The following is a 27,626-nucleotide window of genomic DNA, read 5'->3' as shown; positions in this document are numbered from 1 at the left end:
CTGCACTTATGACTCTGCAGGGGAGACGTCCTTTTGAGGCTGACAGGTCGCAGCCAACAAGAAGACAGTAGTCCGCACCCCTGGGCGGAGAAAGGGTGCCGGCACTATGAGCCCAAGAACCCAGACCGCCTCGGTTTGTAACCCAGAGTTTAGGCTTGTTTTACTTCCCAGACACGCAGAGCTTAAACTCTACCGCATTTGAAAACCAATTTCAAAGAAAAAATTGCCAATTTACACATATACATTTATAGGGCAATCAATGTAATGCAACCTTGGGACCCCACTGCCTTAAAGAATTTTGAGTCTCTCTCTCTCCCTGTCCCCGTTACGGTCCCTCTCTCCCTCCCCCCCCCACCCCCCCATCTGGGAAACTCTAAGGAGACCCGGACCTTTCCTAAAAGCGGGAAAAGTTCCTTTAACCTCCGGAGGCTCAAGGACTGCCCCCTCGCCCCACAACCGCTCAGAGCCGCCCAGTCCCGCACGCCTGAGGGGAAGAGACTGCAATTTTCAGTTCTAGATTCCGAGGGGCTGCGAGTGGTGCCGAAGAAAAAATTTATAAAATAGAAAAAAACAGAACAGAAAAGATTTTTGGGCTCATTGCAAGTGCGTCTCTGATCTTTCACCTGCATGCTCTTACCCGGGTGCAGTGGATGTGAGCGAGGAGGGACCTTGACACGAGCCGGGGCTGCGCCACCCTCAGGCCCGCAACATCAGAGCGCGGAGTCCGGGGAGCCGCAGGCGCCCAGGGCGCCGCCCAGCGCGCCGCAGCTTACCTCGTTCGCTCAGGATACCGTCGATGCTGTGTTTCGCTTTCTTCTCACTCTCCTCCGCCTCCTTCCTTTCCAGGTCGGCCTCCTCCTCTTCGCCTTTCCCGAATTTACTCCTTAGGATGCGGCTTATGGAACTCACTGGGGGCGGGAGGAGGAAAGGGGCGCAGACGCCTGAGACTTGAAGGGCCGCGCTAGACGGCGCTCTTAGCCCCCAGTCAGGGTAGGGGGTGGGTGGCCTAGAAGGCCTGCCCTGCACAGCTTCCTTCTATCTCCCCCTGAGACTTTGGGCATCCTCGTCCTTCTACACCCCGCCTCACCCTCCCACGCATACCCCCCATCGCATAATCGGCTTCTAGGAACTGGGAGACGGGAGCCTGGAAGGCTCGCAGCTCCAGGTTAGGGCCGGGAACCGCCGTCTCTGTCCCTTCTCCCTGGTAGGCAGTTTCCCTCCTTGACTCCACAGACGGGTCTCTAGATCTCCAATCTAAGAGAATTCTCCCGCCACCTCACGCTGCACCCCCTCAACCTGAAGGCATTGCGCCCCCGCGGTTCGCGGTAAGGGAGGAAGAACCAGAGCGGACCCGTCCCCTGCAATTCAACTTTTTTTTTTTTTTTGAAGCCATAAAGGGTTTAAATTTCAACTGCAGAATCGTTTCCTATTGTAAAAATCAAAAGAAAATGCATTCTCTCCCATTTATTTTTTCCAGATTCCAGGCTGGTAAACAAATCCATGCTCTGAAATGTCTCGTTCTCGCAGGGGGGAAAAGGGAGTTTCCTTTTAATTAAAAACAAACCCGCGCGCCCTCGTGCTCGCCCTGCGCTCGCCCCTCTTCTCCCTTCGCCTCCCCCTGGCCGCCGGGGGCGCCGGATGGGCCCTGAGACTCTGGAGAAAAAATCCAGGCCGTTGCTGAAGCCTCCCGTCCTTGGCGCACATGGAGAAATCTCGGTTGGCGCGGCCCCATCTCCCTTCGGTTAGGGTTACCAAAACATTTGTTTCTCTTTAAAAGGAAACATCAATATTAATAAACGCGTGGCCTCCGTCTCCCGTTTCCTGCCCTGCCTCTCCTCTTTGGGGAGCCCTCAGCGGCGGTCTCTCAACCCCAGGACAGCTCATCACTCCCTCCATAGAACGCCGAAAACTTCCAGTTCTTAAATATTTCAGAGCTCTGGGAGGGGCCGCCTTCCGATCGCCCAGGTCGATCACTGGGGTGATTATTGTTCAGATGGCCCGCCCGACAATAGGCCTACGCCCCCAGAAAGATGTTAATGAGCCTGGTACCTGAGGGTACAGTGTTTCGATCACAGACCGCATCCTTGAGTAATTTGTCTCGAATTTCCCAGCTGAACATGCCCGGGTTCTCTCTTTTGTACTCCTCAATTTTCTTCTCCACGTCAGGCGTTGTCACCTGCTTTAAGAGAACAGCCAGGCAGGCGTTGGTACCCAGTCCTCTGGGCCAGATGTGGCAGCCTCACTGCCTCTGGGTCTGGCGGGGATGCGCCTACTTGCATCCCCCCGGGAAGGTCCCCCTGGTTAGCAAAAGGACCCCAACTCTCTGAGGCAGTATACTTTAGAAAGGGACAGAGAGGACCATCCCACCCCAAAGCAGCCTGGGGGTTCTCCTCCCCAGATCAGCTCCCACAGCAGGGATAAAATAAGAAGAGGTATGACATATTGGAAGAGGTGTACTTCCTTTTCCGTGGAAATAAAGAAAGGCAACTCCTTACATTGAATCAACGTGAAAACGAAACTAAAAAGGAATGCTTGAAAGAGGAGCAGAAAAATCAAGTCGGATCTGTAACGTCGGCCTTTCCAAAAGAGCACAAGATTTTAGCTAAAGTGAAATGCAAAATGAAATGCAAAAGCTGAGTCTCCAGGTTTTTTAAATATAGCAAACATGAATAATTTGAGAGACCAGCTCTTTTTTTCCCAATAAAAAGTTTCCAGAGATTCTTAGAGAGCTTGCAAAAGGAGCTGGCCTGGCAGGAGGAGAGGTGGTTGTCTGGAAGTCTAGAGTTTACCAGAACCCTCCTTTTGGTTTTGCCCTGTGGCAACTAGAAAATTATACTGGATTTTCCCCACATCCAGAAGAAAAGGCAGACGGTATGCAATCCCCTCCCACTCAGCCATAGCCAGTGTGATTCCCGTTCCTTTTTTAGGGAGAACCAAAATAATTTGAGGATAGCACCAAATTACCTTTTAAAACAAGTCATCCGCTCATTACAAAGAAAACAAATCACCCTAGCTTTTGACTCCCTGAAGACAATTTGGACTGGAGGTGATTGGGGATGGGAGTTGGGAGGGAAACCATTAGAAAACCAAAAGTGGCTCCTTGGATTGGTTTTGGAAAGGGCGGTGCAGGGAGCTGGGAAGACACTTGGGGAAGAAACCAGCAACAGGTGGGCACACACAGCTTTGGGTGTTCGCCTATTTAAAACAATTTGATGAGGATTCCAGGATTCTGAGACATAAAAAACAAATGCTTTATCTCCTTTTGCAAAAAGGCTGAATTTTTCTTTAGTGTTTATCAAGGAGCACCAGCTCACTCAACACCCTAGCCCCTTCCCTTCACCCCCAACACACACACACACACACACACACACACACACACACACACCCTTCTCAGACTTGGAAAAACTCCTCGGAAAGCCCCAGATGGCAGTCCTTGGCTCCTGCCCTCTCTTCCCTAACTCCGCACACCGCTGGCAGGAGGCTTCCAGGGCCGGGCCCGCACACTCACCTTGGGCTTGCTACCGCCAATGGCGCCAGGACGGATGGAGCCCGTCTCCTGATACCTGCACAGGATCTTAGAGACACAGCCGTGGGACACGCGCAGCTGGCGGGAGATGACGCAGGGCCGGATGCCGTGGTGGGCCATCTCCACGATCTTGTGACGGATGTGGTTGGGTAGCGGCCTGCCATTGATAAATACACCGCCAAGCTGGTTGACCCGGCCCTGGCCGAGAGGAGTGGACACTGGGAGCAGAAGGTGAAAAGAGACAAACAATGTCATTACGGGAGAGCGGACAGCAGCCCCACATGTGAGCCCACCTAATTTCTCACTCTCCTGGCTGACTGGCATGTTACCACCTTAACACTGAAACTGCTCCACTGGGGGTCCCAGCCCAGCCCCAGACCCTATTTCAACCACACTTGTTCAAATTTTTAAGCAATTCGGGGGCACATAATTTTGTGTGAAGGGAGCAACCAGGACAAAATAACTCCCTTCAGTGTCTTCCCTTAGGATCCAGAAAAGGGGACAATTTGTGAGGGGAGACCCTCAGGCTGGTCAAGGAACAGCCTCCTGGCAGAGAGACGTTCACCCAGGCCTTCTCCAACTCGCACTAAACCTTGTTTAATTGGGGCGGCTTTCTTCCTAAGATACTCTGAAGAGCTGACAGCCATTCGGGTTTTCGGCTAGGAGTGCCGCAACCAAAGGTCAAAGAGGGTCCCGGAAGCAAGCCGCAGGTGTCAGCGCGTGTCACCTGTTACACCTCGGAACAGAGACGACAGTCGGGTCTGTTCGCAGGCTCCCTCGCCTCCGCTGGTGCTCGGGGTATTTATTACATCCTACTCTGGACGGAGGGCCAAGGCCAGGCGCCACTCGGTCAGCATCCCGGCTCGGGCGCCCCAACCTAGCAAACTGTCTAGAAAGTCTCGGGCTTGCTACTCCTCCTGCCTCCCTGGGACTCCAGAACCTTCAGGCTAACTGAAAGGAAGTTCCCCAAACGGGTTGTGGAATTTCGAGATGCCTCTGGAGATGAATGGAACTCTAATTAATGAATCGATTAATACTAAAATGTCCAAGCACGATTCTGCGCGGCGTGCACCACCACAACTTTGCACAGGCGAGAAAATCCTTCCGGGAATCAACAAAAGTTTAGCAGATATGGGAGCAGCTGGGACAGTTTTGAGATGATTGCGGGTGGACAACATGCTGAGAAGTTGCTTTCTGGTGCTCAGAAGCCGGTTGATCCCTTCCCCACCACGGCATTTCCAAAACAACAGCAGAAAGCGGATCGGCCCAGGAGCAGGCCTGGCGGCCAAGCTTCGCGAGGAATTGCCGAGGGAAGGGCGCTTCGTTTGCTCAGAGAAAATCGAATGGGGATCTCTCCCGACTGTTCCCTCCAGCGGTGGCGGTACCCCGGGAACGGGCTCCTGGACGCGCCGATGGAGCCTGTGGAGACCCCGGGCTGGGTGGAGCAGCCCGGCCTCGGGCCCCCCCCCCTCCCGCCCCGGGATCTGGGCCGCTCTGGGGCCCTTTCTTACCTTCCAGGGGGAACCCGCTGCGCGGGTAGTTCTGCCCTGGGCCCGGACGCATCATCCTGGGCACAGCTCCGGCCAGTGTGGTCATCCTGGGGGCAGCTCCGCTTGGAAATTATATCCAGGTGAAGGCGAAACAGAAAGACGAGAGAGGCGCTGGTGACCCTCGGCAACTCCCCCGAGCGTGGCGAGCCCCTCTCCAAAAACGCTGGAGAAAGAGGGGGGACACGAGGTGGGGGGCTGATCTCTCCTAGTCCAAAGAGAGGCTCGAGGTAGAACCGGGGAAAGGGGCGAGCAGGGAGGCCCCAGAGTCCAAGATCCCGAGCCCAGGGCGGGAAAGTTTGGTGCGAGTCTGGGCGAGCGGCCCTGCGGCTGGGAGCGCTGGGGAGGGGGCTCGGAGCGCCGCGACCAGCCGGGGAGGGGGGGGTGGGGGCGGGAGCGCGGCCGGCCTGAGTCTCCTCCCGTCGTGACACCGAGTGCGGGGAGCCGGGCTCGGGAGCATTTATTAGTTCTTTCACCCAAAGCTTGGTCAGGAGCCCTGAGCTGCGATTGGCCGACAGGGAAACCGTCCCGGGTGGCGGAGACACGCGCTGATTGGGCGACAGCGGCCACTTTCTCTTCCCATCCCTGGCGGTGCCCAAGCCTCGGCCGGCCTGGAGAGGAGGGTCCCTTCCCCGGGAAGAGAAGAGTAGACCCACGGAAACCGGGAGAACAGTCCGAGGGAGATGGCAGCTGCTGAAGCTAGAGAGGAGTCCGCTTATGTCTGTCTGTCTGTCTGTCCCTCTATGTGTGTGTCTCTCTCCTTGACTTTCTATTTCTGTCTCCTTATCTCTCTGTGTGTATCTCTGTGTGTCTTTCTCTGTCTCTGACTCTTCCTCTCATTCTATCTCTCTGTGTCCCTCTATGTCTCTGTTTTTCTACCTGTGGCTCTCCCTCTTGCCCATTTTTCTTGGCTTACTGCCAGTGAAGGAGGCGCAATTCCAATAAGAAGGCACTGGAGCCCCCAGACATCTTTAGTCTTCCTTCCTCTGGTCCATGGCCTGTGGCCTAGGCTTATTAGGAGAGACTTCCCTATGGGGTTCCTCCCAGGGAGAGTCCAGGGTGTGCTGATAAGTTCTTTTGTCTTAACAGTCTGGGGGCAGGGGTAGTGAGAAGCCTAGGTCGGGGCTGGGGGCCCCAGTACTGGGTAGTTGAAGGCTGGGGCAGGGAGGAGAAACAAAACTGGTCTCCACTTTTTGATTAAAAAACCCTCTCTAGGAAGCCCCAGCTCTAAATCTGGAGGTATGGCTCCCCCAATGCTTCGGCAGAGATGAATCTATATGTTAAAAGTTTTGCTCGACTGCAGCGTTTGTTCTCAGGAATTTATTATGGTATTCAGACTAAACTGCTGGAAAAATAAAAGGAGTAAAGTCTTGGCTAGGAGCTGAAGTGTCCCCAGCAGGATATGACGCCAGGAGTGTTGTAAAGACTGTCTGTCCTTAGAGAAGGTGCTATTGTGCATAGCCTTTTATTTATAACTTGGTAAGTGCCAGCGAACTCGCCTCCTTTACACCCCCGAGTGCCAGCCCTGCGCTCTGCACCACGCTTTATTCGCTGGAGTCTATTCAGGGACTGTCACTCCGGGCTTGCGAGGTATTCAGGGCCTTAATCAATCAAAAGGATGAGAATCGGGCAGGTTTTTCCCTTTGAAATAAAGGAAACAATGACTTCTGGGCTTCAAGTTCCCCCTTTTCCTTTTACGATTTTTGAATTTTTTCTGTACTGGAGTTCTCCACCCTCTCTCTCATCCCCCTTTCCCTCAACTCATTTGACAGTTTTTACCTGAATTCGGGCCCCCAACCCCAGCTCCCCACCCCCTAATTAAAGCAAACTAAGAAGGCAAGATGGGGGGGGAGGGGGAGCATAGCTGCTCAAACAACTGCGAGTTGGCTATTTAAAAATCCACTCACAAATGGGAAAAACAGGCAGCTTTCGGCTCTGCCCAAAGTCAAAAGGTTCGATTGGCCCTCTGAGCAAGGGGAGATAGGCCTCTGGAGACACCAAAAATGTCTGGACCTCTCCTCACCCACCGAAGGGGGGACATGCATTCATAGTACACAGGAGGGACACTGCTTAGACTGCAACCTTTTTAAACCTGGTTTTACATAAAACAATTCAATTTGTCAAGGGGAAAACTTTCTCATTTCCTTTTTGCACACGTGGGGGCCACCAAAGCCTGTGTCCTGTTTCCTAAGCTACTTCTCAAAAACTAGACTTTTCCCAAATTTTCTGTCTCCAATGGTTTAGTGGAGCAGCCAGGGCACTTTCTAGGGTCACCGATCCTTGTTGGGGAGGGAGGTACCCAAAGTGTGTTTCAAGAGGGCAAATGCATTTTCAACTCGCAGTTAAAAGGAACCTGGGGACCCACGGCAGCGAGAGCTTAAAGAATGTCCAGGAGTAACTAAGCCCGTGCGCCAAAAAAAAAGAAAAGAAAAGATAAAAGAATGTCCAGGGCTGAGTCTCATTTGTTTTGGAGTGGAGGGCTCCGTCTCCAAGCCCTCCTCGTGGACTCAGCGCTTTCCCGCGGGGCGTTCTCTCTCCCGAGAGCCCGCGGACCGGTAACCGGCCGCGCATGCCGCAGACTCGCTCTCCCGGGTTTCGCGTCCTCGCAATCGTAGAGCCGGGAGGAATTTTGAGTGAAGGTACCGCCGGTTGAAATGGATTTCGAGTGCCCATAGGTGCCCATCCAGTACGCGCATCCATAAACCGACCGCCACTTGCTATAAAAATGTACAAATGGAGACCATAGGGGGTGGGGTGGGGACCTGCAGCCCAGGAGTCCCTCGTTCCCGGCCTCTCTCCTCCCAGAGCGCTCTGAGGTTTATAAGCAGCCAGAAGATTAACCCGGCCCTTCCCCACCCTAGCAGCAGCCAGAGGACCCTGGAGACCCAGAGACGCGTCGGAGGGCATCCTCCGGCTCTTGGCAGCTGGGACGGTAGGGCTGCGGGGTCATTTCCGAATTCCCCAGAGTCCAAAATCCCTTAAGTTGGTATCCGCGAAGAAGGGCCAGGACAGCGATGTTGGTGAGACTCCCTGACCTGCGGTGCCCACTGGCAGTCAGGCCAGACTAGGCGCCGAGAGGAGAGGGATTGGGGGGAGTCGGGCACTTCCTGGGCAACAGGTCACCGGAGGGCGGGGTGGTTCCTGGTTTCCCAGATTGGTCTGTATAGAAGGCACCCGATTCTATACTCCAGCCCCTCCTTCCCTATCTTGGAAGCTTGGGCCTCCCCTAGCTTCTTTCCAAAGTCTCTCTGGAAGCCGAAGCTACCCCCACCCCTGACTCCCTGGAGCAAGAAGGAGTCTCTACCAGGCCCCCTCCCCCACCCTGTGGGCCACCGAGTTCCCATTCCACTCATTGGCAAAGGATCGATCCCGAAGTGGGGTTTGGAAGGCGGGTGCCCAAGCCCCGCAGCCCTGAGCCCAGGTTTGGGAGGGAGCATCATTTCCCCAGACTGACAAATTACCCAGAAAGCAGCCAGAAGAGTCTCTAGCACAGTTTTGTGAAAGAATGTGGTGTCCACCCGTACTATCTGTGCACGTGCAAGATGAAACTGGAGCCTTGAACACAACAGTAGGATAATTCAACCAAAAAAGGAAAATAACTTGCGACTGCTTCCTCTGCCCCCAGTTTCAGAGGCACTTCAGGTGAAACAGACAGCGGCTGCCCCTCCAAGCCTGGGAGGAGAATGCCCTGTTCACTGGAAGGCTCTCCCTCCCCGCTGGCTTGGATGCTCAAATCCACAGTCCCGTCAGGTTGAGTGGAGTCTGCTTGGGCCAAGTGACACCCGTCAACACAGCCTCTACACTTGTGGGCCCCAGGCCACAAGTGTTTCATGGACCACAGGCTTCTTGGGCCTCTGAGAGAGGCTAGATGACCTCATTCTAGCCCCACACAGGTCTTAAGAGGAAATTATGATCGATGTAAAATAATGTCCTTGAACTGGAGGGGGTGGGGCGTCTTCCAGCCAGACTTTTTTTGCCTTATCTGGAGGGCGTAGCCTCGCGGGGACGCGTCTGGCCGCCTGCGGGGCCCCAGGCCTCACTTTCAGCATGCTGTCCGAGGTTTAAGCAAACGCGACGGGAAACCCTCAGTTTCGAAGAAAGGCTTTCCCGCGTTCACCCGGAGGAAATCGAAATGCCAGATCCTGACCACGAGCTTCTTGGCTGGATACCGGATTGGTGATTGCTCGGGTTAAACCCGTGGCCCATCGCAGAGCCTGGCTTAGCGACCGTCATCAGGCCCCCCGCAGTTGTTTGTCAAAAGCTTTGGCGCCGCTATTCTCCCCCGTTGGAAAATCTGTCGGGATGGGGTCGGATTTAGGGACTGGATGGGGACCTGGGCGTCGCACTGAAATGTGGGTTGGGCTGGCCGCAGTGGTTTTGTCCCTGCGGTGCCCCTGTAGCTGGGGAGCGGCCCCATCACGTGTGAGCGGCTTCTCAATAAAGAACATATGGTTTATGAGAAAAGAAGGAAGAAGGGAGAGAAAGAAGAGAGACTTAAAAATATATTTTTGAAAGGAGTGAGGGAGGGAGAGTGACTCACAGCAACTTGTCTTCTACAGACGTTCATTTGGTTCTGCAAAAATTATTTTTATGCAAATAAGGAAGACAAGATGGGGGCGGGGAGAAGCGTCTCAAAAAAAATAGAATACATACTCTCTAACCTTCACAAAATGTTCCGCCAGACTCGGAAGTGGGGGGGGGGGCGGGGGGCGTTGTTGAAGTTTAGAAGAGAAATTCGGTAACTGCTCTGCTGGTGTGTGTATGAGATGCGAGCTCTCAGGACCGCGTATAAAGGAATCCTGGGGTGGGGGGGGAGATTGAGGGGTCTTGGAAAGAGGGTACTAGCTAGTATTGGGGGCAACCTGGGCCTTGAGGAAGAGAGGAAATGCACAGGTGCTGGCGGGGGATCTGAAGTGGGGTGGGAGCAGAGCTGGGGACGTGGATGTGAAGGCTGGGAGGGAGCGGGAGGTCTTCTGGGTTTCCTTGACGTCTGGAGAAGAAAGGCAAATGACCACTCCAGGAACTCCTGGGGTGGCTGGGGGCGCGTCTGGACACCAAGTGCCCTGGCTGTGTGTTCCGCTGGGTGGGGGGGGGGGGGCCAGAGAGAAGTGGAGGGGCCTCGAGGGGAAGCAGTGGAGGGAGGGTGGACTAATAGGCCTTTCTCTTTGATCAGGTCAGGTCTCTCTCTGACTCTGCACCGCCCGAGTGCCTGAGCCAGCGCCATGAGCCGCCATGGCCTCTGGGCCTGAATCCCTTCAATCCCCGCAAGAATTTTCTCTCCCAGGTGGATTTCAGAGGGAGAAATGGGAGGCAGGTGACACAAGGAGCAAGAGAGATCTGGGAGGCTGTTCAAACCCAGGGTCTCTAGCTGAGCCACAGTGAGGTCCCGGGAGCTTAAGGCAGCAGAGCTGTGAGTGAGTCCCGGACCTGCGATCCCCAGATTTTAAAAGCGGGTCGGGAGCGGGGACTGCGCAGCCAACTAGGCAGAGAAAACGCAACAGGTGGGGGCGCTGGAAGAGGCCAGGTCTCCGAGAGAGGCTAAAGCCCTGAAGAGCGGGGGCGGGAACGGAGGGAGATTATTGGAGAGAGTGTTGCGCTCACTCTGCCTCCCCGCACCCCCACTCCCTTCGGGGCGGCCCGTGGTAGCTCACCTGGCAAGGAGGAGAGGAGGGGTCCCCTTTCCCTGGGATACGTCTGTTCCTGACCCCCTCCACCCTTTCAAAAGTGGAGGGGATGAGGAAGAAGGGAGAAGGAGAAGGGCGAAGAGGAGGAAAGGAGGAGGGAGAAAGAAAGGAAAGAAAAAGAAAGAAAAGAAAGAGAAAGAGAGAAAGAGAAAGAAAGAAAGAAAGAAAGAAAGAAAGAAAGAAAGAAAGAAAGAAAGAAAGAAAGAAAGAAAGAAAGAAAGAAAGAAAAAGAAAGACAGAAAGAGAGAAAGAAAGAAAGAAAAAGAAGGAAGGAAGGAAGAAGAAAAGTCACCACAACCAAAATAGGTTGCCTCAGCCCTTCCAATCTCTAGATAGAAGTTGCACTAAGTTCCTTCCTAGGTCTTAAACTTTTTCTCCATCTCCCTTCCCCCAGGAAAACACCTATTTCCTCTTCTAAACAAAGTTTCTCTTTCTGGAGATGAACCTTTAATCTAGCTTTGGGTTTGGGGCCGAGGAATGGAAGAAAACTTTTAGTTTAGAAGTTTAGAGTAAGGAGAACCCTAAGGGAAAGCTCTGAAAAGATGAAAACTGACCATCTCGAACTCGGAAAGTGATGGAAAGGAGTCGGCCAGGCGAAGTCTGAGCTGGGGCAAACCTTGGACAGAAGTGCAGACCCAGCGCTAACGGCTGCCCAGAACCCTGTCACAGAAAGCTGTCCCGGGTCCCCTCGGTGGCCCGGTGTGCAGGTCACCCTCCTGGCCTTTCTTTCCCCCGGGAAAACCCCGCGAGAGGCATCCCGGCCCCCAGACCCCCAAGGCCCAGTCCCTGGCCAAGAGTTAAGACAAGTAGCCCCAAGAGGAATGAGCTTCAGAAAGCCTTTCTTCTTCTTTTCATTTCTAAACGAAATCTAATACTATCTGGCTGCAAAAATATATATATCACTGGCCCAGAGTCTGAAAGATTAACATTTGGATATGTAGGAAATGTAATCTGCATGGCTAATTGATTCCCAGCGTATCAGTTTAAAGGCTAAAGATCAATATCTACATGATGGATATTGTATTAATAGGGGCATAAATAAAGGCGGAAGAGTCGTTACCGAAACCTTTGAAGCAGCTTCCCACGCCTGGGCCCTCCACGCGGCCACTCGCGGAGGCCCCCACCTGCCCGCCCCCAGCCCCGGCTGGGTGGGAAGCACTCGCTCCCCTCACCCGGAGGAAATAAGTTTCCGGCGAAAGCGGGGATGTTTTAATGCAGAGAAGCTCAAGAGAGAGGCAGCACTTCCCGCCCCCCCGCCCCCGCCCCGGGCTGTAGCAGGTGGACAGTAAGGCGGGAGAGAGGGTGGTATTTTAGCAAAACGCACCGCTAAGATGCTTAGAAACAGACACAGAAGACCCACACGGGGACATACATAGTCACGCACGTTCAGACACATGTTCACACACGCGCAGGCACATAGAAATCCACACACAGGCATACATAGCCAAACAGACACACAAACATCCATCCCTAGATGCGTTCACACACAGACAGACGTTCGCACACGCACATTCCCACGCAGGCGGTGAATTCCCAGCATTTTCAGCGCGCCTTTGGCCTTAGGGATGCGGAGGTGGCTTCTTTCCTTCCCGCAGCCCCCTCCTTGAGGGCACAGATCGGAGACCCGGCCGAGCCCAGGGATCAGCGATCCCGGCTCCTGGAAGTCCCCTCTGGACGGGATGGGGGAGCGGTAAGGAGGCGCAGCGGGGAGCCTACCCGGAGGATCGAGAGAGGGGAGTGCCCGCCAGGTCCCCCAGCGTCCTTTGAGGGAAGGGAGGGCCACCCCGAGCTAGTGGCTGCAGACTCGGGGGAGTGGGGTATTGAGTCCCAAGGAGTAGGTCCCCGAGCCAGCGTGGCAAGGGGAACAGGATGGGGGATCCTTCGATCCGGAACGAGAACGCCTCAGTCCTGTGGTGGCCTGGGTCCCAGCGGCCGCCTCCACCCCGCAAAGCCCACGCCACCGAGGGAATTTTCCAAATGCAAATAAATCACCCTTCGCGTCCTCCTCTCCATTAATTAAGAGGGACGTTTCGACAAAACGGGCGTAATCTTTATTAATTATGCAGCCCTCAGTGCGCGGGTCGCATCGATCAGGCCCAAAGCGAAAGTACAAGGGGCGCCTAATCCCTTCCCGGAGCGCCGCTGGGGAAGGAGCCGAGAAGCCGGCGTTGTCTGCACCACGTCCACCTTTGCCGGCTGGCGCTGCAGCGGCGGCCAGAGGAGACGCGGCCCTCGAGGCTATGCCAGGCCTCTCCCCGAGCCGTTGCGCGCACGCACGACGGTTCCTGGAGCCCCGGCAGAACCCGATGTCCCTGCACTCACGTCCCTCCCACATCTGGGCGCTAGCTCGCTTATGCACACTGAAACTCAAGCAGACTCGTTCGCACACACTCCCTTGGCGCTTTTCTTCTGGCCCCCTGCTCCCCACACAGCTCCCCACCCTCCTCTTCCGTCGGACGCTCCCTGGAGGAGGCGGACAAAAATCGATTCTGCGGAGCCCACATCCCGGCTGAGCAGCATTCTTGGGGGGGGGGGGGGTTCTCATTTACTCCTGGGGCGAGGCGGCAGGGGTGGAGAGCAGAAAAACCAGTCCTGTCGCCCCGAGGACGCCCCTGAGAGCTGCCCTGGAGGGCGGGGCGGGGAACACAGAAGCCGTCCAGAAGGCCAATTCCTCCCCGGCCCTGGAGGGTACAAGAGGACTCTTGCGTTACACAGGAGAGGGGCGGGGTGGGGGGGGGGGCGGCTGGGGAGGAGGCTCTAGTTCTTGGGAAAGAAACCCGGGAAAACTCCAAGTCTCCAGGTCCCGTGTGGGAAAGCTGGCTGAAGATGAGGGTCGCCAAATGCAGGTTCCTTCCTGGCAGCCCCACAGCACTCAGTCTGCTGAGGGCAGGGGCCCTCAGGCTCACTCTGGAAAGGGTCCTGGGGTAGGGGGTCTGTGAGGCCACCCCTCTCAACCGGGCCAGGATTGGTCCCTTGGCCTGAGCTCTACACATTCCACCCCCACCCCTCTAACGCCATCCTAGCAGGTCCTGTCCTTTCCTGAGTCTTGAACCTGGACCATCGGGGCTGAGATTCTTTCATTCGAGCTCCTTAAAGAGATTCTGCCAGATTAAAAAAAAGGTGGTGCGAAGCAATTCAGGTCACACACCTAACAGGGTAATTATTTCCCAGGCCATAGCGGATGAGGTGGATGCTGTGCAAGCCCTCTTCTTGGACTCTCTGAACTCTGGCAGTGAGGATCTGCCCCGGAGGAACATAGGCAGGGTGCACTCCTAATTGCCTCTTCTGATTTTGCAACCTCAAGCCTGGCCTCGGAGGTTGGGCCGTCAGCTACTGTGCCCTAAAGGACTGGACTGCCCACCCTTGCATCCTACCACGTCCTTGGCCGGCAGGCTTTTCGGAGCCTCCCCAGGAGGCGGAAAGTCTTACCGGGCAATCTGAGCTTCTCTTATGAGCCCAGTGCCTGGAGCTGCCCAGCCCTGGCGCACGCCCTGGGGACCCAATGGCCTGAAGAGAAGCGGGACTTGCTATCCGGCTTTGGGCCCTGCTGGCGGAGCCCAGAGGTGAGGGAAGCAGTGGCCGGTTAGCACCATCCTTCAGGCTTTAGCCACGCTTGGAGCATCGCCCTCTTTCCTGCTGCTTCCTCCCGGTCTGACACTCCCTCAATCATTCATTCCCCCTTCCAAAATTTTTCATTAAATGTTCAGGCTCCTTTACTCACTGGTCACCCCCAGGGCCTGAGACACTTGCAAGCCTGGCCTTTGAAGACTTTCCCTGGGGCAGTTTTTGATTATCTTTCTCTACCCCTGCCTCCCCCACTGAATGGTCGACTTGTCTTCTAGCTGTGTTCCCAGAGCCAGTCCCAGAGCTTTGCATTTATTCCACACATACTCATTGAGCTTCTACTACGTGTTATTCCAAGGGCTGGGGCTACCCTTATGATGAAAATGAACCAAAGTCCTCATCCTGGCAGAGCTAATGCTGCAGAAAATAACCAAAATGGGTATAAATGCAACTTGTCGGGAGATTGATTGTAAGGATGCAGCTCAGCTCTGGAGAAGCTGGAAGGACTTGGGGGGAGGGGATTATGCAACCTTGGGGTGGGGTGGGGTGGGGTGGGGACATTGCTATTTCAGCAGAGAAAGTCTGGGCAGGTTCAGCAGAGGTAGGTCCCTGCAGAGAAGCGGGCAGGAAGGAGTGATTGCTGAAAGAAGGAAAAGGGTGAGGGGAGAGAGTGAAAAAACCGTGTAGGTGGACAACACCTTGAGGAGTTCCTACTGTCAGTGGGCAGAGCATCCTGAAATCCTGGCAAACTTGGGGTGGGCCAGGCAGCCAAACCTGCAAAGGTGCTCTGTCTGGAAAGAGGTAGCTGTTGGGTCCTCTTGGGGTTCGAAGTCCCTCCAGATGTTTCCCACTCTCCTCTTTCTGCGGACACTTCATTGAGGCCACTGAAGGGGTGACAGGGGGACTGAATCTTCCCACCAACAGACGGAGGCTTCCTTGAAGCCATCCCTCACCCCACCTCTGGGAGTAAGGCAGATGTCACTGTTGGGGGTCAGGAGATTGAGATTTCCCTGTCACCTCTCTTCCCGCGTCTGTGACTCAAAAATTCAGCACAAGTTGGACATCTTCTTCTCAGTGCCGATTGTCTGCAAATTGCCTTTTTATTTGAAAGAAAATGAATGCTCAGCTTCCTGGTGTCCAGGCCCCCCAGTCATCTGGACCTGTCTTTCCCATTCCCCAAACAGGAGAAAATTCCTTGCAGGCAGGAGAAAGGTTGGGCAGGCTAGAAATGCCCTGCTCCACATGGTGGGGGCAGGTGTGCGTGTCCCTCTTGAGTGATTCACAGCAGCTGCTACCACTCTGAGGGAAAGGGGAAAGGAAGGACTCCTCCAGAGGAGCCCAAGACCCTAGTGAACCGGTCATCATTCCCCAGCTGATGGCTTTGTGAGGTAAATGGGAAAGAAACCAGCAGGACCATTCAGGAGAGAATGTCTTCACCAGGCTTCACACATTATTAATAGGAAGGCTTTGAAAACACCTTTCCCTGTGAAAGTCTTGGGATCAAGGGAACCAGCAGATGAAGTAGAGACAACAGCATGCAACCCTGCAGTGGGCGCTTGAAAGGAGGCCATGGCTCTCTCAGAACAGTAGCAGAAATACTGCTCAACAAAATGTAGTAGTTCTTACTTGTCAGAAAACTATTGTTAAAGCAGTCTTACTAGATTTTGGAGCTACTTAGCAGGGGAGAAAAACAGAAACAGTGTGTACCTGCAGCAGAGGTAAGAAGGCCCATGTGGAAAGGGAATCCCTGTAGCATCTCAGACCTGTGTTTTCTATCTCCAAAGCAGGCTGAGGAGGTTCTCAGAAAGCCCAGGCTGTCCTGTTACAATGAAATCATAAGAGTCATCCCTGTAATAGAAACCATCACCATAGGTCCCTGAGAAAAAGGTCACATTTCCAAGTAGGGGAGGAGGCATACACTCTCCTCCTCTGATTGGTGAGCAATCCTCAGTTTCAGAAGAGCAAATTGTGTGGTTTCACTGGGCAGGATGACCCAGGAGGGAAGGAGCTAGATCCTGGGCCACTGTGGGAACTCCGTGGAGAGATTGGCAAGTCACTCTGGGAGGGAGAAATCAAAGAAGATTCCTGAACTCCAAAAGCAGAGAAGTCAGAGACAGACAAAAGAGACGACAATGAATAGTCCTGAAAGAAAAGAGGATTGCTTTAAGGCTGAAAAGGGGAGGGGGCGAGAGAATACCAAAATACTGAAGAAACCTTATGACTGAGATATTTCCAATTTAGAAAGAATCCTAATTGATGTTAGTCAAGGAGGGTTCATTGCAGACAACAGGAGTGACTGTTTCTAACTTGGAGGACACATTTGCCCTGGGAGAAGGGATCTGAATCCCCATTTCACCGGTCCAGAATATGTGGTCATGGGGGAGGTACTTGTAGATTAGGGGCTAGCAGGATACAGAGGGTTGAGAGGAAGAAAAGGACATTAGCAAGAAAAATACAATAGTTATGATCTTTTTATGTGCTTAAGAATAAGTCATTTAGTTTGCTCCCAAGGGTTTTGAGTTCATTTATGTTAAAAACAACGAGAAATAGAGATTGGACTTTGCCAGCTCACACATTACAGAAATGCAGGATGATGGGAGAAAGGATAGATAAATTCAACACTTGGAACAAAGCCTTTTAAGGTACCCGTTATCAAAGTACCAGGGTAAGGAAATCAGGCTTTTCTGAAGCTACTATTCCTCTCCCCACCACTACAAGCTGCTAAACCGTCTCTCCATCACCTGTGCCAGCCTCCCTCCCAGGAATCCGACCACACTCTCCAGGAGACTTCTCAGAACATGCCTCGTGTCCTGGGGTTGGCAGCGTGAGTGATCAGAAAGTCTGGCACTCCTTGGTTTAGAGGCTTGGGTTCCCCATCTTGAATAAGCTACCTTGGGAGAACGGGGGAAATTGTGTGGTGACAACAGCACTTAATGATACTGGCACATTATCATTATATAATAGTAATATAATATTACATAAGAGTAATAGCATATGTGTATTGAGCACTTCATAGGTACTGGCATTATCCTCAGCTCTTTACAAAGTTAATTTACTTACTGTTTAAAACAACTAGATTGTATCTTGTTAAAATGAGAAAAATGAGGACCAGAGAGTTTACTTAACTTGCTCTAGGTCACACAGCTAGGACGCAACAAAGCTAGGATTTAAATCCCCAACAATATGGTGTTGCTTCTCCAATTAGAAAGCCCTACAGGTTTCTGGACTTCCTAGGTGGCGCAGCGGTTGAGAATCCACCTGTCAGTGCAGGAGACACGGGTTCGAGCCCTGCTCTGGGAAGATTCCACATGCCACGGAGCAGCTAAGCCCGTGCACCACAACTATCGAGCCTGTGCTCTGGAGCCCGTGAGCCACAACTATTGAGCCCGTGTGCCGCAACTGTTGAAGCCCACACGCCTAGAGCCTGTGCTCCACAACAAGAGAAGCCACTACAATGAGGAGCCTGCACAACTCAATGAAGAGTAGCCCCCACTCCCAGCAACTACAGCCCACGTGCAGCAACAGACCCAACGCAGCCAACAAATAAAATAAATAAATTTATTTTTAAAAAAAGGAAGAAAGCCCCACAGGTTTCTAACACTGGCATCAGACCCCAAAAGGATGGATCTGGGAGCTGGTTAAATACTTTACCTCTCGTTGTTTGCCCTGTTCTGGTTGTAAATAAATTTCAACAAAAGTTACCTTTAATGCCTCTGGGAGGCACTGATCTATCTTATCTCGATTGAAAATAATTTGGAAATTTATCCTGTTTCCTTTTAAAACGCATCCAAATGATATAACACCACTTTTAAATTTTTGCTTATTTTAAACAACCCTTTTTCTTACTTCTAGTTAGAGTTTATTAGCCTATATATCCATGCGGAGAAGAACCTAGACACAGCATCATCCAGCCGCCTCTAATTCGGGCCGATACGTGGCCTGCAGCTGATGAATATTGGCAGAAAGAATCCAAATCTTCCTGCCTCCCTGCGGATCATTGCTATATTTGGAACGTGTCATGGGCCGGGCGTCTTGAAGTCCTCCTAGGCGCCTAGCCGGGTGGCGAACCTCGCCTTCCTACGGACAGCCTATTGGTGGTGGAAGGTCTGGGGTAGGATGCCGGCGCTGCCCCCGCCGGGAACTGCGAGGAATTTCCAAAAGGAAACCCTAAGACGCCTAAGGTATTTCCAAGCTCCCATCCTTTCGTGTCCACATCCCGCTGACCCCACCCCCTCCCCCGACAATGGGAGGGTTTTTCAGGACACCTTTTGCATCTTTGAAAGTTGTGGGGGAAATTGGGAAGACCGCGAGCGGCGGGAGCGGGTTTTCGGAGGCCCGCGGAGCTGGGATTCGCGGAGAACCCGGACTGGGGCCAAAAGCATCAGAGAAATGAACGACAGACGAGCGACTCCGCTCCCCGCAGCCACCGCACTCGGTGTCTCTTTCTTCTTCACCTACATATTTGGGGCTTCTCTGCCATTTTTAAGAATAGATGCGGGAAAATTCCCTGGTGATCCAGTGGTTAGGATTCAGCGCTTTCACTGCGGGGGGTCCGGGTTCAATCCCTGGTCCGGCAACTAAGATCCCGCAAGCCAGCCGGCAAGGCCAAGGGTGGAGGCGAGGGGGAGTAGATGCGAACAGAGAGCTTGAGGCGGGCGCTGGGAGGGGCCCGACGACACCACCGGATCATAAACCTTCAGACCCTGAAATCGGGGCGTCACAAAATCCGGAGGGTTAGGACTGAAGACCAGTTTCCATACAAAGACAAAACAAATAAACAAACAAGCTAAGCGACGATGTCTAGTGACTAGGTTGACAACATACCGAGCCAGCTGGTCCCCCCGGCGCGACGAATGGGCTGGTGACAGCGTCCTTGTGCCTTCGATTTCTCCGGCCCGCGCCTACCCTTCGGGATCGCAAGTGTGGGAATTACTGGGCTGGGGATTGGGGTCGGGGGCTGCGAAAGGGACACGCTTGAGTCCTCGTGGTTGGCCCAGTTGTGCGGGGACCAGGCGGGCGGCCTTGAGTTCTTTCCAGCCTAGGAGGCTGCGCAGGTGCGGCGCCAGGATGCGGATTCCACCCCACCCGCCCAGGAACCTCCCCCGGAACCTGTGGCGGTGGCTGCCCCCGGCGGTCCCTGTGCCCCCGCTTTTCCCCGGAGAGTCCCTGCGCTCAGTTACGAGCCACCTCGGGCGTCCGCATGCAAACCGAGAGAAATCGAGGTTACCCCCCGCCTCCCACCGCCCGCCGGCCGCCGGGTCTCAGCGCAAATCCCTTTACACCTGGATCCAAGAGCGTGGAATTAATTCGCACGGTGAAGGGCTACTCGGAAGGGTCCTTTGAAAGAATTTAATAACCCTTCTAGCGAATATTTTAAAACACGACTCTCTGCGCCGGCTCTGCTCGCACGTCCACGCCTGTTGGCGACCAGCAGCTTCGCCCTCAGCTGTCACGGGCGATGACACCCGCAGCTGTCAATTGGCGAGGTTTTGTTGATTTAACCTCTAGACTTTCCTGGTTATCCACATAATCCGCCCTCAGATCCCCACATCGTCACTGAATGTTGATGACTCACGGGATTTGGAAAGCACACACCTATTTTGAGGGTCCGAGGGGAGCCCACGGAAAAGCCCTGTAATGTGGGGAGGCGCAGGCGTCGTTCCCGCCACGTTAGGAAAGATTGCAAGCGCGCCCGATTGGGGTGCAAATATTTACCCAACTTTCCTGGGAATACAAAGTCAACAGGAGTGTGACTCGTGTGTGTGTGTGTGTGTGTGTGTGTGTGTGAGAGAGAGAGAGAGAGACAGACAGACAGACAGACAGAGAGAGAGAGGGCGAACGAGCGGTCAGAGACCAGAGCAACAATCAGAAAGTTATTCAAATTATGGCCATTTCCAAAATGCAAGCATTCGTCCACAATCTCCCCGTTTCTAAGAAACCTGGCGGCGTTTAGTTCATTAAAGTGAGATTAGGGAGAGCGTCGTATTTCAATAAAAAACGTTGTGAAGTATAATGGCTTTCAAATCTTGCTGCTCGGTAGAATCACCTGGGGCGCCTTTTAGACAATACTGATGCGCCTCCACTCCCCACCCCCACCCCTACTCCCAGACCAATTAAATGAATGTCTCTGGGGGCGGGACGGGTGCTTCTGCATTTTTTTTTTTTTTCTCTTTCCTTAAGCGTTCCAAGTAATTCTAACCTGCGGCCGGAGCTGGGAACCTCTGCTAAGGCTCTAATCAGGAAATAAGTTTGCTGTGTGTGAATTTACTAAGAAATTGGCTCTAGGGACAAGTCTTTTCCTTGCACAGTTCAGTCCCAAATTTTCTTCCAAGCACAAACTATCTACTTCACAACTTGAAGTTAATCCTTCCCCCAAAGCTGCAAGTCAGGAGCAATTGCTCTCTGCCTCTCAAGTTTGACTACAAACTATTTTAAATGCACACTCAGTAGACATATAAATCCTATCAAAGTACCATTTCCATGTGATGGAGAGGACGATCATTGTGGTAAGAGATAGCTAAGCCACTCAAATATTACTATGGTAATATCTGAAGTAATAACTGTTGAAATAAAAGTGTTCTGTCCTTGCAGTGATTAAACACTTTCCCTCCCGTTTATTTTGGAATGTGTGTTTGTAACATTAGAGGTTAGGAGAACTTTTTTGCACATCTTCTCCACCTTCTTTCTTCAGCATTACCCCCTCTTCCACCCCATGGAGATGTGGTATTTCTAAACCAAAGATAATCCAATTTTACATGCAAAGACAATTTTTTCTAAAGGAAGTGCACACATTCTTCCTGAGCTCCTAGGAATATTCTTGGAAATTGAACGGTCTTACTTCCTTGAGTGTATTTTATAATTAAGAATGATGGTGGATTTTTCACAGAAACAAACTTGCCTGCCTTTGGCAAATTTTAGTTTTGTGTAAGAGAAGGGCAGCCACAGGTTTGATGGATGGATGGATGGAAACACTGCTCACGGTATGTATGACAAAGCTTTTCCTTAAATGTACGATGGAAAGAGAGCTAGCAAAAGATAAAATCTCTCTCACAATTCCTTCATTCACTTAACTTGGAACTAATATCTGGCTGCAGCCATTTCTAATACTCATTTCAGAAATATTTACTGTAGTAAATATTAGATAGTCTACAAACTTACGCTATAACATATACAGTAAAAATACATTATTTCAAAGGAAGACGTATGCAGTTTACCTTTAACAGGGATGCAGTTCAATGCCCATGGCATGAACGTAATCATCTTGGTATCATAACAGAAATTTAAAATACAAATATTAGCTAATGGGAATTAAATGATTAAAGAGGATGAGTTGGATCACAGATTAATAGGGGATTACTCAGTTACGGAGATGATAAATTTAGCAAGTCTATGAAGGATAATTTATGTAAAGGGGCAAAGATTGAAGAATTAATAAAACAGGGAGTAACACATAATGAGAAATTTAATAGATTTTGATCTCAGTGTTGTGGGGAAATTTAACTGCATTGTGAGCTTATCCGCACTACCTAGGTGCTGCTAGCTTTGGAGGAGACGCGCAGATATGGTTACAAAGAAGGAAGCCAAAAGGAATCATACCTTGAAATCTTACAGTGCAGAAAATGATGAGAAATGGAGGCCAAATGTCTTTGAGCCTCTCCAGTGTCTCCTGTCACTGACTATACTGCAGTTAGAGTTTCGCTGTAATATAACTGATTTTTCTCAAAACTCGAGGTGCTTTGGGGGTATATTTTTTCACCTTTCAAAAATCCTTATGAAGTTGGGGGAAAGCAATCGTTTACCTAAGTCTGCCAGGGTCTCAGGGGTTATTGAGTGGCAGTGTGATTAAAGGGAGCCAAGTCACTTAACTTTCAGTCCAGGGTTTCCCATGAAGTCAAGTCAACAGACTAGTTATCTGCCATTTACCATATACTGAGAACTGGCTAAGGCTTTGTGGATAGAGTGGGTGACCAGACAAGGTTTCTGCCCTTGTTTTTACATTCTGGTTGCAGGAGATTGAGATAAAGCATGTAACATATAAATAAGACCACTGCAGAGAGTAGTGTTAAGAAGTAAAACTTCAAAAGATATTCCCTTGGGGATAGAGTGGTCAGGACAAAACTCTCTGGGTGATATTAGATGCTAGCAAACTTGAATGAATATAAAACTAAAGATCCATGTAGGGCTTGTTTCCAAAGCATTTCACCCATATACCCTCTTATATATACAAATCCTTATGTCAACCCCAAAAGGAAAGCAGGGCTGACTCTTTTTGTCCCCATTTGCAGATGAGGAGCCTGAGGCTCAAAGAGGTTAAATGATTTACCACCTTCCTTCCAAGAAAGGAGAGAGCCAGTATTGACTCACATCTGCTGGGTGAGGTTACTGGTCTTTAGAACACAAGCCAATGTTCTTCATGGATGTGAACACTGTTCACCAAATCCTTTTACATTCAGAAGCCAACTATTTAATCTATCACCCACAGCATGAGTTTCTTTCACTTGAAATTTAGATTCTATGGAAGCCTCATGATAATTCTAACCAGCAGTCTCAGAACTGAGGCAGAATCTGAGCCCTGGAAACCACAAGTTCTTGTGCAGATGTGCAGGCCAGACCAGGCCTGGCTTTTTGCAGTGATTTTACTGGTGGTTCATATTCATGAGCTGGACACCTGCCCAGGATTGAGTCAAGTTCTTCCAAGAAAATGAGAATTTCCACGAGGAGGAAAAGTACTCCACTGTCACAGGAACCCTCCAGACAACTCACTGATCATTTCAACAATTTCTGCTAAACTCATGCTCTAAGGTGCTGGTATATCAGGACTTTCTACATGATGTAGGAATGATGAAACCACATCTGCAAAATGGCGGGACACCTGAATCCCAGAAAACCACTAGAAATTGGAAAAATGTTTTCCATCACCTCATCTTGCCCCTCAATTCCTGATAAAGAAGTCAGAAATTAGCAATAAAAAAGTTAGCCAAGAAAAAATAATCTCTCCATGTTCAAGTACTGAGCTACTAATTGTATCTATTTGATTTTAAAGTATTCAAATTTCTTATTACAAGAGATTTACAAGTGTAACCTATGAAAGAAGCAAAATGTGGCTTGTGTTGTGACTCAGGCAATTCAAAGAACTTTTTCTCATTTATGAGGAATAATTCAGTTTATGTCATTGTTGTACCTTCCTCTGTGGAACATAAATAAACACTATAAGAAGCAAGCTTGTCCCCAAGTAACATTAGACAGACTTCTAGGTTGCCAATTTAAGGGAATGAAATAACAAACACATGTGTGTATCCACATGTACACACATCCACAAAGCCAAGTTCTGTTACTAGCTTGTACATACTAGTAACTACACACATGTATGTGTAGTTGCACTTGTACAACTAAACAGCTGTGAATGCTAGCAGAATCTCAGCACTGGAGGTAAACAAAAGATAAAAGATTAAAATGAATATAGAAATAAAAATAACACAAGTTACTTGTTGGTGGTAAAAGTAAATTAAAACCAGTCTCTGAAATGTGAGTCCTAGTATTAAGAACCTGAAAACATTTTGTAGAAACTGAGAAGGAAATCTGACAACATGGTTTAGTTTTAGGGGAATGTTATAGTAGTGGATGGGTAAGTCTTTGAAATACAACAGATCTCACCTGGCCTTCAGGAGTTCTGTTAAACCCTAGGAAGTGATTCCATGAAATGCCCTTGCAGTGCACACCCACATGTGAGTTATTTCTCTCTCAGCCCTATTCAAAATGTGAAATTAGAATTTGGATGAGGATGTGTATTTCAGGAAAAGAAGTGCCACCGAAATAACTTGGAGCAATTTCACCATGAAATAAGTTTCATGCAAATAGGTTTTTTCTATAAATGCTTCTTGTTTTTATTGACAGTACAGACATAAAACCATATTGCAATTCCTAAATTGCAGCCATACCACTTATCAATGGCCAATAAATTACTTCACTCTGTGATAGATACAAATGCTCCATTCAAGTTCAGTTAATAGAATAGGATATCATGTCAGGATATCATGCAGACAGCTTGCATAAATACATGAGGAATAACAGCATACCCTCAGTAGCTTCTGTGATGTTTAGGCATGAAAACTTTGTCTTATTCCAAATTTCAAAAGATGGAATAAAGAATGTTTTCATATAAAATACATTTGGAACAATTTTTTTCTTTAAAAAAGCATCTAATCCATCTGCAACATACACTCCCAATTCATCTTTTTAGTTACAAAATCGGATAAATATGTACTTTTTTCACCTAATGTGATCAGATGTGAACGTTTCAGTGATTTCTAACAATATCAAACAGCTAAATTCAAAATAATATTTTTCTGATAAGTATATTTGTAATCAAAGGAAGAAAGACCTGTCATTGATTTGTCAGTTTTCGTCTTTGGGCAGTATTTTCTATTTTATCAGATAATTGAAAGTCAGTGGTTTCACAGTATAAAATCTTGAATCAATTACCAACACGCCTTTATTGTCTGCCCCTAATTTTGAAATGTATTTGGCTAAGAGGTACAGGAGAAATATTACTGCTTATCAAACAACTTTTCCAGAAATTTTAATGCACAAAATTCCCGGATTTATATATTCTAAAATAAATTATTTTTAAAATGAAATTAAGAAAAAAGGCAGGGGAAGCCTACAGTTTCTATCTATTCTGCGTGAATAGCTTTCAATATCTTCCAGGTGGGGGCAACAGTAAGTCAGTTTTGAAAGGAGAAGGGAGAACGGGCACTTTAAGCTCCCTGAGTCCAGTTACAGAAGATGAAATGACTTCCTGGTAGCAACACCGTGAATAAAGCAATCACACGTTTCCAGGAGATGGGACTTCTGGACTCTGGCCGCTAGCAGAAGGATACACCGCCCTGTGCTCGCCACCACCTCTCTGCTCCGAGGAGTCGGGCGGCAGATGGAGTGCGCACGCGCGCTGAGCACCTGCCCAATCGCCCACAGATGAGGGCAGTTGGTCTGTCCAGCCTCCCCACACACGCTCGTGCGGTGCCCCCGGGGGTTGTACATCACTCTCAGCGCTCCGGCTCACTCACTCTCCAGGACCTCCAGGAAGCAGGGAAACCTTTCTCTCACATTTACGTCTCATTCATTCTTCCTCTAGACAATTCAGGTCCATTCACAACTGCTGCAGACGTGCGCGAGCGCACCCATACCCTTAAAGAAATTCTCAAGTCACGGCAGCCAGAAACCCAGCTTCCAGGCGGGGCATCGGGGGTCCCACTCCTCTTTCCTGCTCTTTTTGCAAACCCTCGGGCTCCAGGGAGGGATGGCTGTGCACTCTGGCAAGGATGAAGGTGATGCATGAAGCGGAAGTTGACCTTGCACAGTCCATGGAGACGGGACTCCCCACCAGCATCCCCGCCTCCTCGGTTTCCCTCTCTGGCCCAGCACGGAAGAGTGGACCTGAAAGGCCAGAGAGGAAGAAAACCGAAGCTCCGCAGTGACCGAGCCGTGAGGGAGTGCGCGGCCAGGGGCCGCAAGGAGAGGGCAGAGAAGCTCGAGGGCACTGGGCCAGAGGCTCCCTTCTCTCGGGCTGCGCGGGGCTGAAGGTGCGGGAGGGAGGCCAGGCTTGCGGACCCTCTACGTTTCGCTCCTCCGCGCGCCGCCCGCCGCCGCCCGCGCCCTTGGGCCGCCGCCGCCCCCCGCCGAGCCCGCGGCCGCGCCCTCGGGCCGGTACTTGAGCCAGCAGACGATCCAAGTGACGATGACCGAGAAGAGCGCCAGGATGCTGGCCACCGACAGGCAGATGGGCCCCACGGGCGAAGGTGAGGGAGAACCGGCTGCCGGGGCCGCACCAGCTGGTGCCCCGCCTCCCGGGAGGGCTCCGCCGCCGCCGCCGCCGTAGTGGTTGACGAAGATGAGGCCGGTGAAGAGCAGCACCACCATGGAGAGGAAGGAAAAGACGACGCACACGCAGCCGGCGGTGAGCGCGGCGCGCTTGCAGTTCTGGCAGCTCTCGTAGGCGCCCGGGGCGCGCAGGCCGGCGCGGGCGCGTGGTCCTTGGGCCGCGTCCCCGGCGGACGCGGGCGGCGGCAGCGGCGGCGGGGCCGGGGTGGGCGGCGGGGCCGCGGCTGGCGCTGGGCGGCGCGCGGGCAGCGGCGGAAGGCGGTCCTGGGGTAGCGGGTCGTGCGCGGCGCGTAGGGCCAGCGGGAAGGCCTCGGCGAGCTTGGTATTGTTGGGCAGGGCGTGCACGCGGCTGTCGGGCAGTGGCGTGCGGTGGCGGCACACGGGGCACGCGATGGCGCCGGGCGGGCCGTGCCAGGGCGGCGGGCGCAGCGGGCGCTCAGGCGCGGCGGCGGTGGCGGCGGCGGCGGCGGCGGCGGCGGCGCGGAGCTGCAGCTGGCTCAGGCACTCCTGGCAGAAGGTGTGCAGGCACGCCAGCAGCTTGGGCGCGCGCCGGTCTGCGTCGAAGTAGTTGTAGCAGATTTTGCACTCGTAGTCCTCGAGCGGAGGGAGACCGGGGACTGTCGCCGCTGCGCTCCGGGCTCCCGCGTCGCCTCCGTCCCCGCCGTCCCAGGCTCCCGCCGCGGCGCCCCCGGCTCCTGTCGAGCTCCCGGGGATATTGGTTGGGCTCCGCTCGCCGCCGCCGTCGCTCGCCAGCGCTGCCATGGCATGATCCGCCCCTCATCCGGGGCAAGGTGAGGCGCCTTCCTCCCCCTGCGCCGCCGTCTCGGCTCGGGTCAGGGAGGAGGCGCTTCTGCCTCCCCGCTCTGGCTGCTGTCGCCTGGCGGGGGAGGCACCGCTGGCTGGGCCGGGCGGGGGCGCAGCGGCGACTGCCTTTCCCCTACTTCCCCAAGGAGGCGCGGGCGTGAGGCGCGGGCGTCGCGGTCCCTCCCAGTCCCCGGGAGCCTCTCTGCCGTCCCCCTTGGGCCTCTCAAGGCGACCTCCCTGGCCGCTTTGGATGTCGATTTCTGTTGGACTTGGACTTGGGAGTTGAGGGGGGGGGGGTGTGCGGGGGATGGGGTGGCGATGCGGGAACGGAATTTGGGGTGCGGCTGCTTTAGGACTTGGCGCCCGTGCAACGCCCTCCCCCATACACACATTCAGGATGATAGTGGGAAACCTAGTCCTGCTTTTTCCTTCTCCCTCGCCCCTCCTCTTATATTCTTGTTACTCCGCGTTTATCCTCCCTGGTCTGGGGCTGAGTCCCTGGCAAAGCCTCCTCTCCCCTCACCCCCAGGAGCTCACCGGTGATGTAATGCGGGACCCGCGCAGGGAGGGGAAGCAGTGGCGGCAGTGGCGGTTCTTGTCCTTCGTGAAATTCGTGATCTC

The 27,626-nt window shown here is 52.3% G+C and overlaps 2 protein-coding genes across 6 annotated transcripts in view; both read right to left on the bottom strand.

The window, feature by feature from the left end:
• The window catches only part of PAX3 (paired box 3), a 94,510-nt gene extending 88,962 nt beyond the window's left edge, over positions 1-5,548 (bottom strand). For 4 of the 5 annotated variants that reach the window (XM_057745261.1, XM_057745265.1, XM_057745264.1 and 1 more), the window contains exons 1-4: positions 5,038-5,548; positions 3,509-3,744; positions 2,050-2,179; positions 774-908 (exon numbers count right to left, since the gene is read on the bottom strand). In XM_057745261.1, coding sequence (XP_057601244.1) covers positions 774-908; positions 2,050-2,179; positions 3,509-3,744; positions 5,038-5,122 — 586 coding nt within the window. In that variant the 5' untranslated portion in view covers positions 5,123-5,548. The remainder of the gene's footprint in view (positions 1-773; positions 909-2,049; positions 2,180-3,508; positions 3,745-5,037) is intronic. The other variant, XM_057745262.1, reaches the window with a different exon arrangement.
• A 20,386-nt stretch (positions 5,549-25,934) lies between these two features.
• On the bottom strand, positions 25,935-26,963 carry LOC130858088 (RING finger protein 223). Its single transcript, XM_057743876.1, has one exon. The coding sequence runs from the start codon at positions 26,961-26,963 to the stop codon at positions 25,935-25,937; it is 1,029 nt and encodes a 342-aa protein (XP_057599859.1).
• Positions 26,964-27,626: the final 663 nt, after the last annotated feature.

Source organism: Hippopotamus amphibius, chromosome 8, assembly GCF_030028045.1.
Source record: "Hippopotamus amphibius kiboko isolate mHipAmp2 chromosome 8, mHipAmp2.hap2, whole genome shotgun sequence".
NCBI lineage: Eukaryota > Metazoa > Chordata > Mammalia > Artiodactyla > Hippopotamidae > Hippopotamus > Hippopotamus amphibius.
Note: the sequence above shows the minus strand (reverse complement) of the source record. Positions and strands in the feature narration are given on the sequence as shown.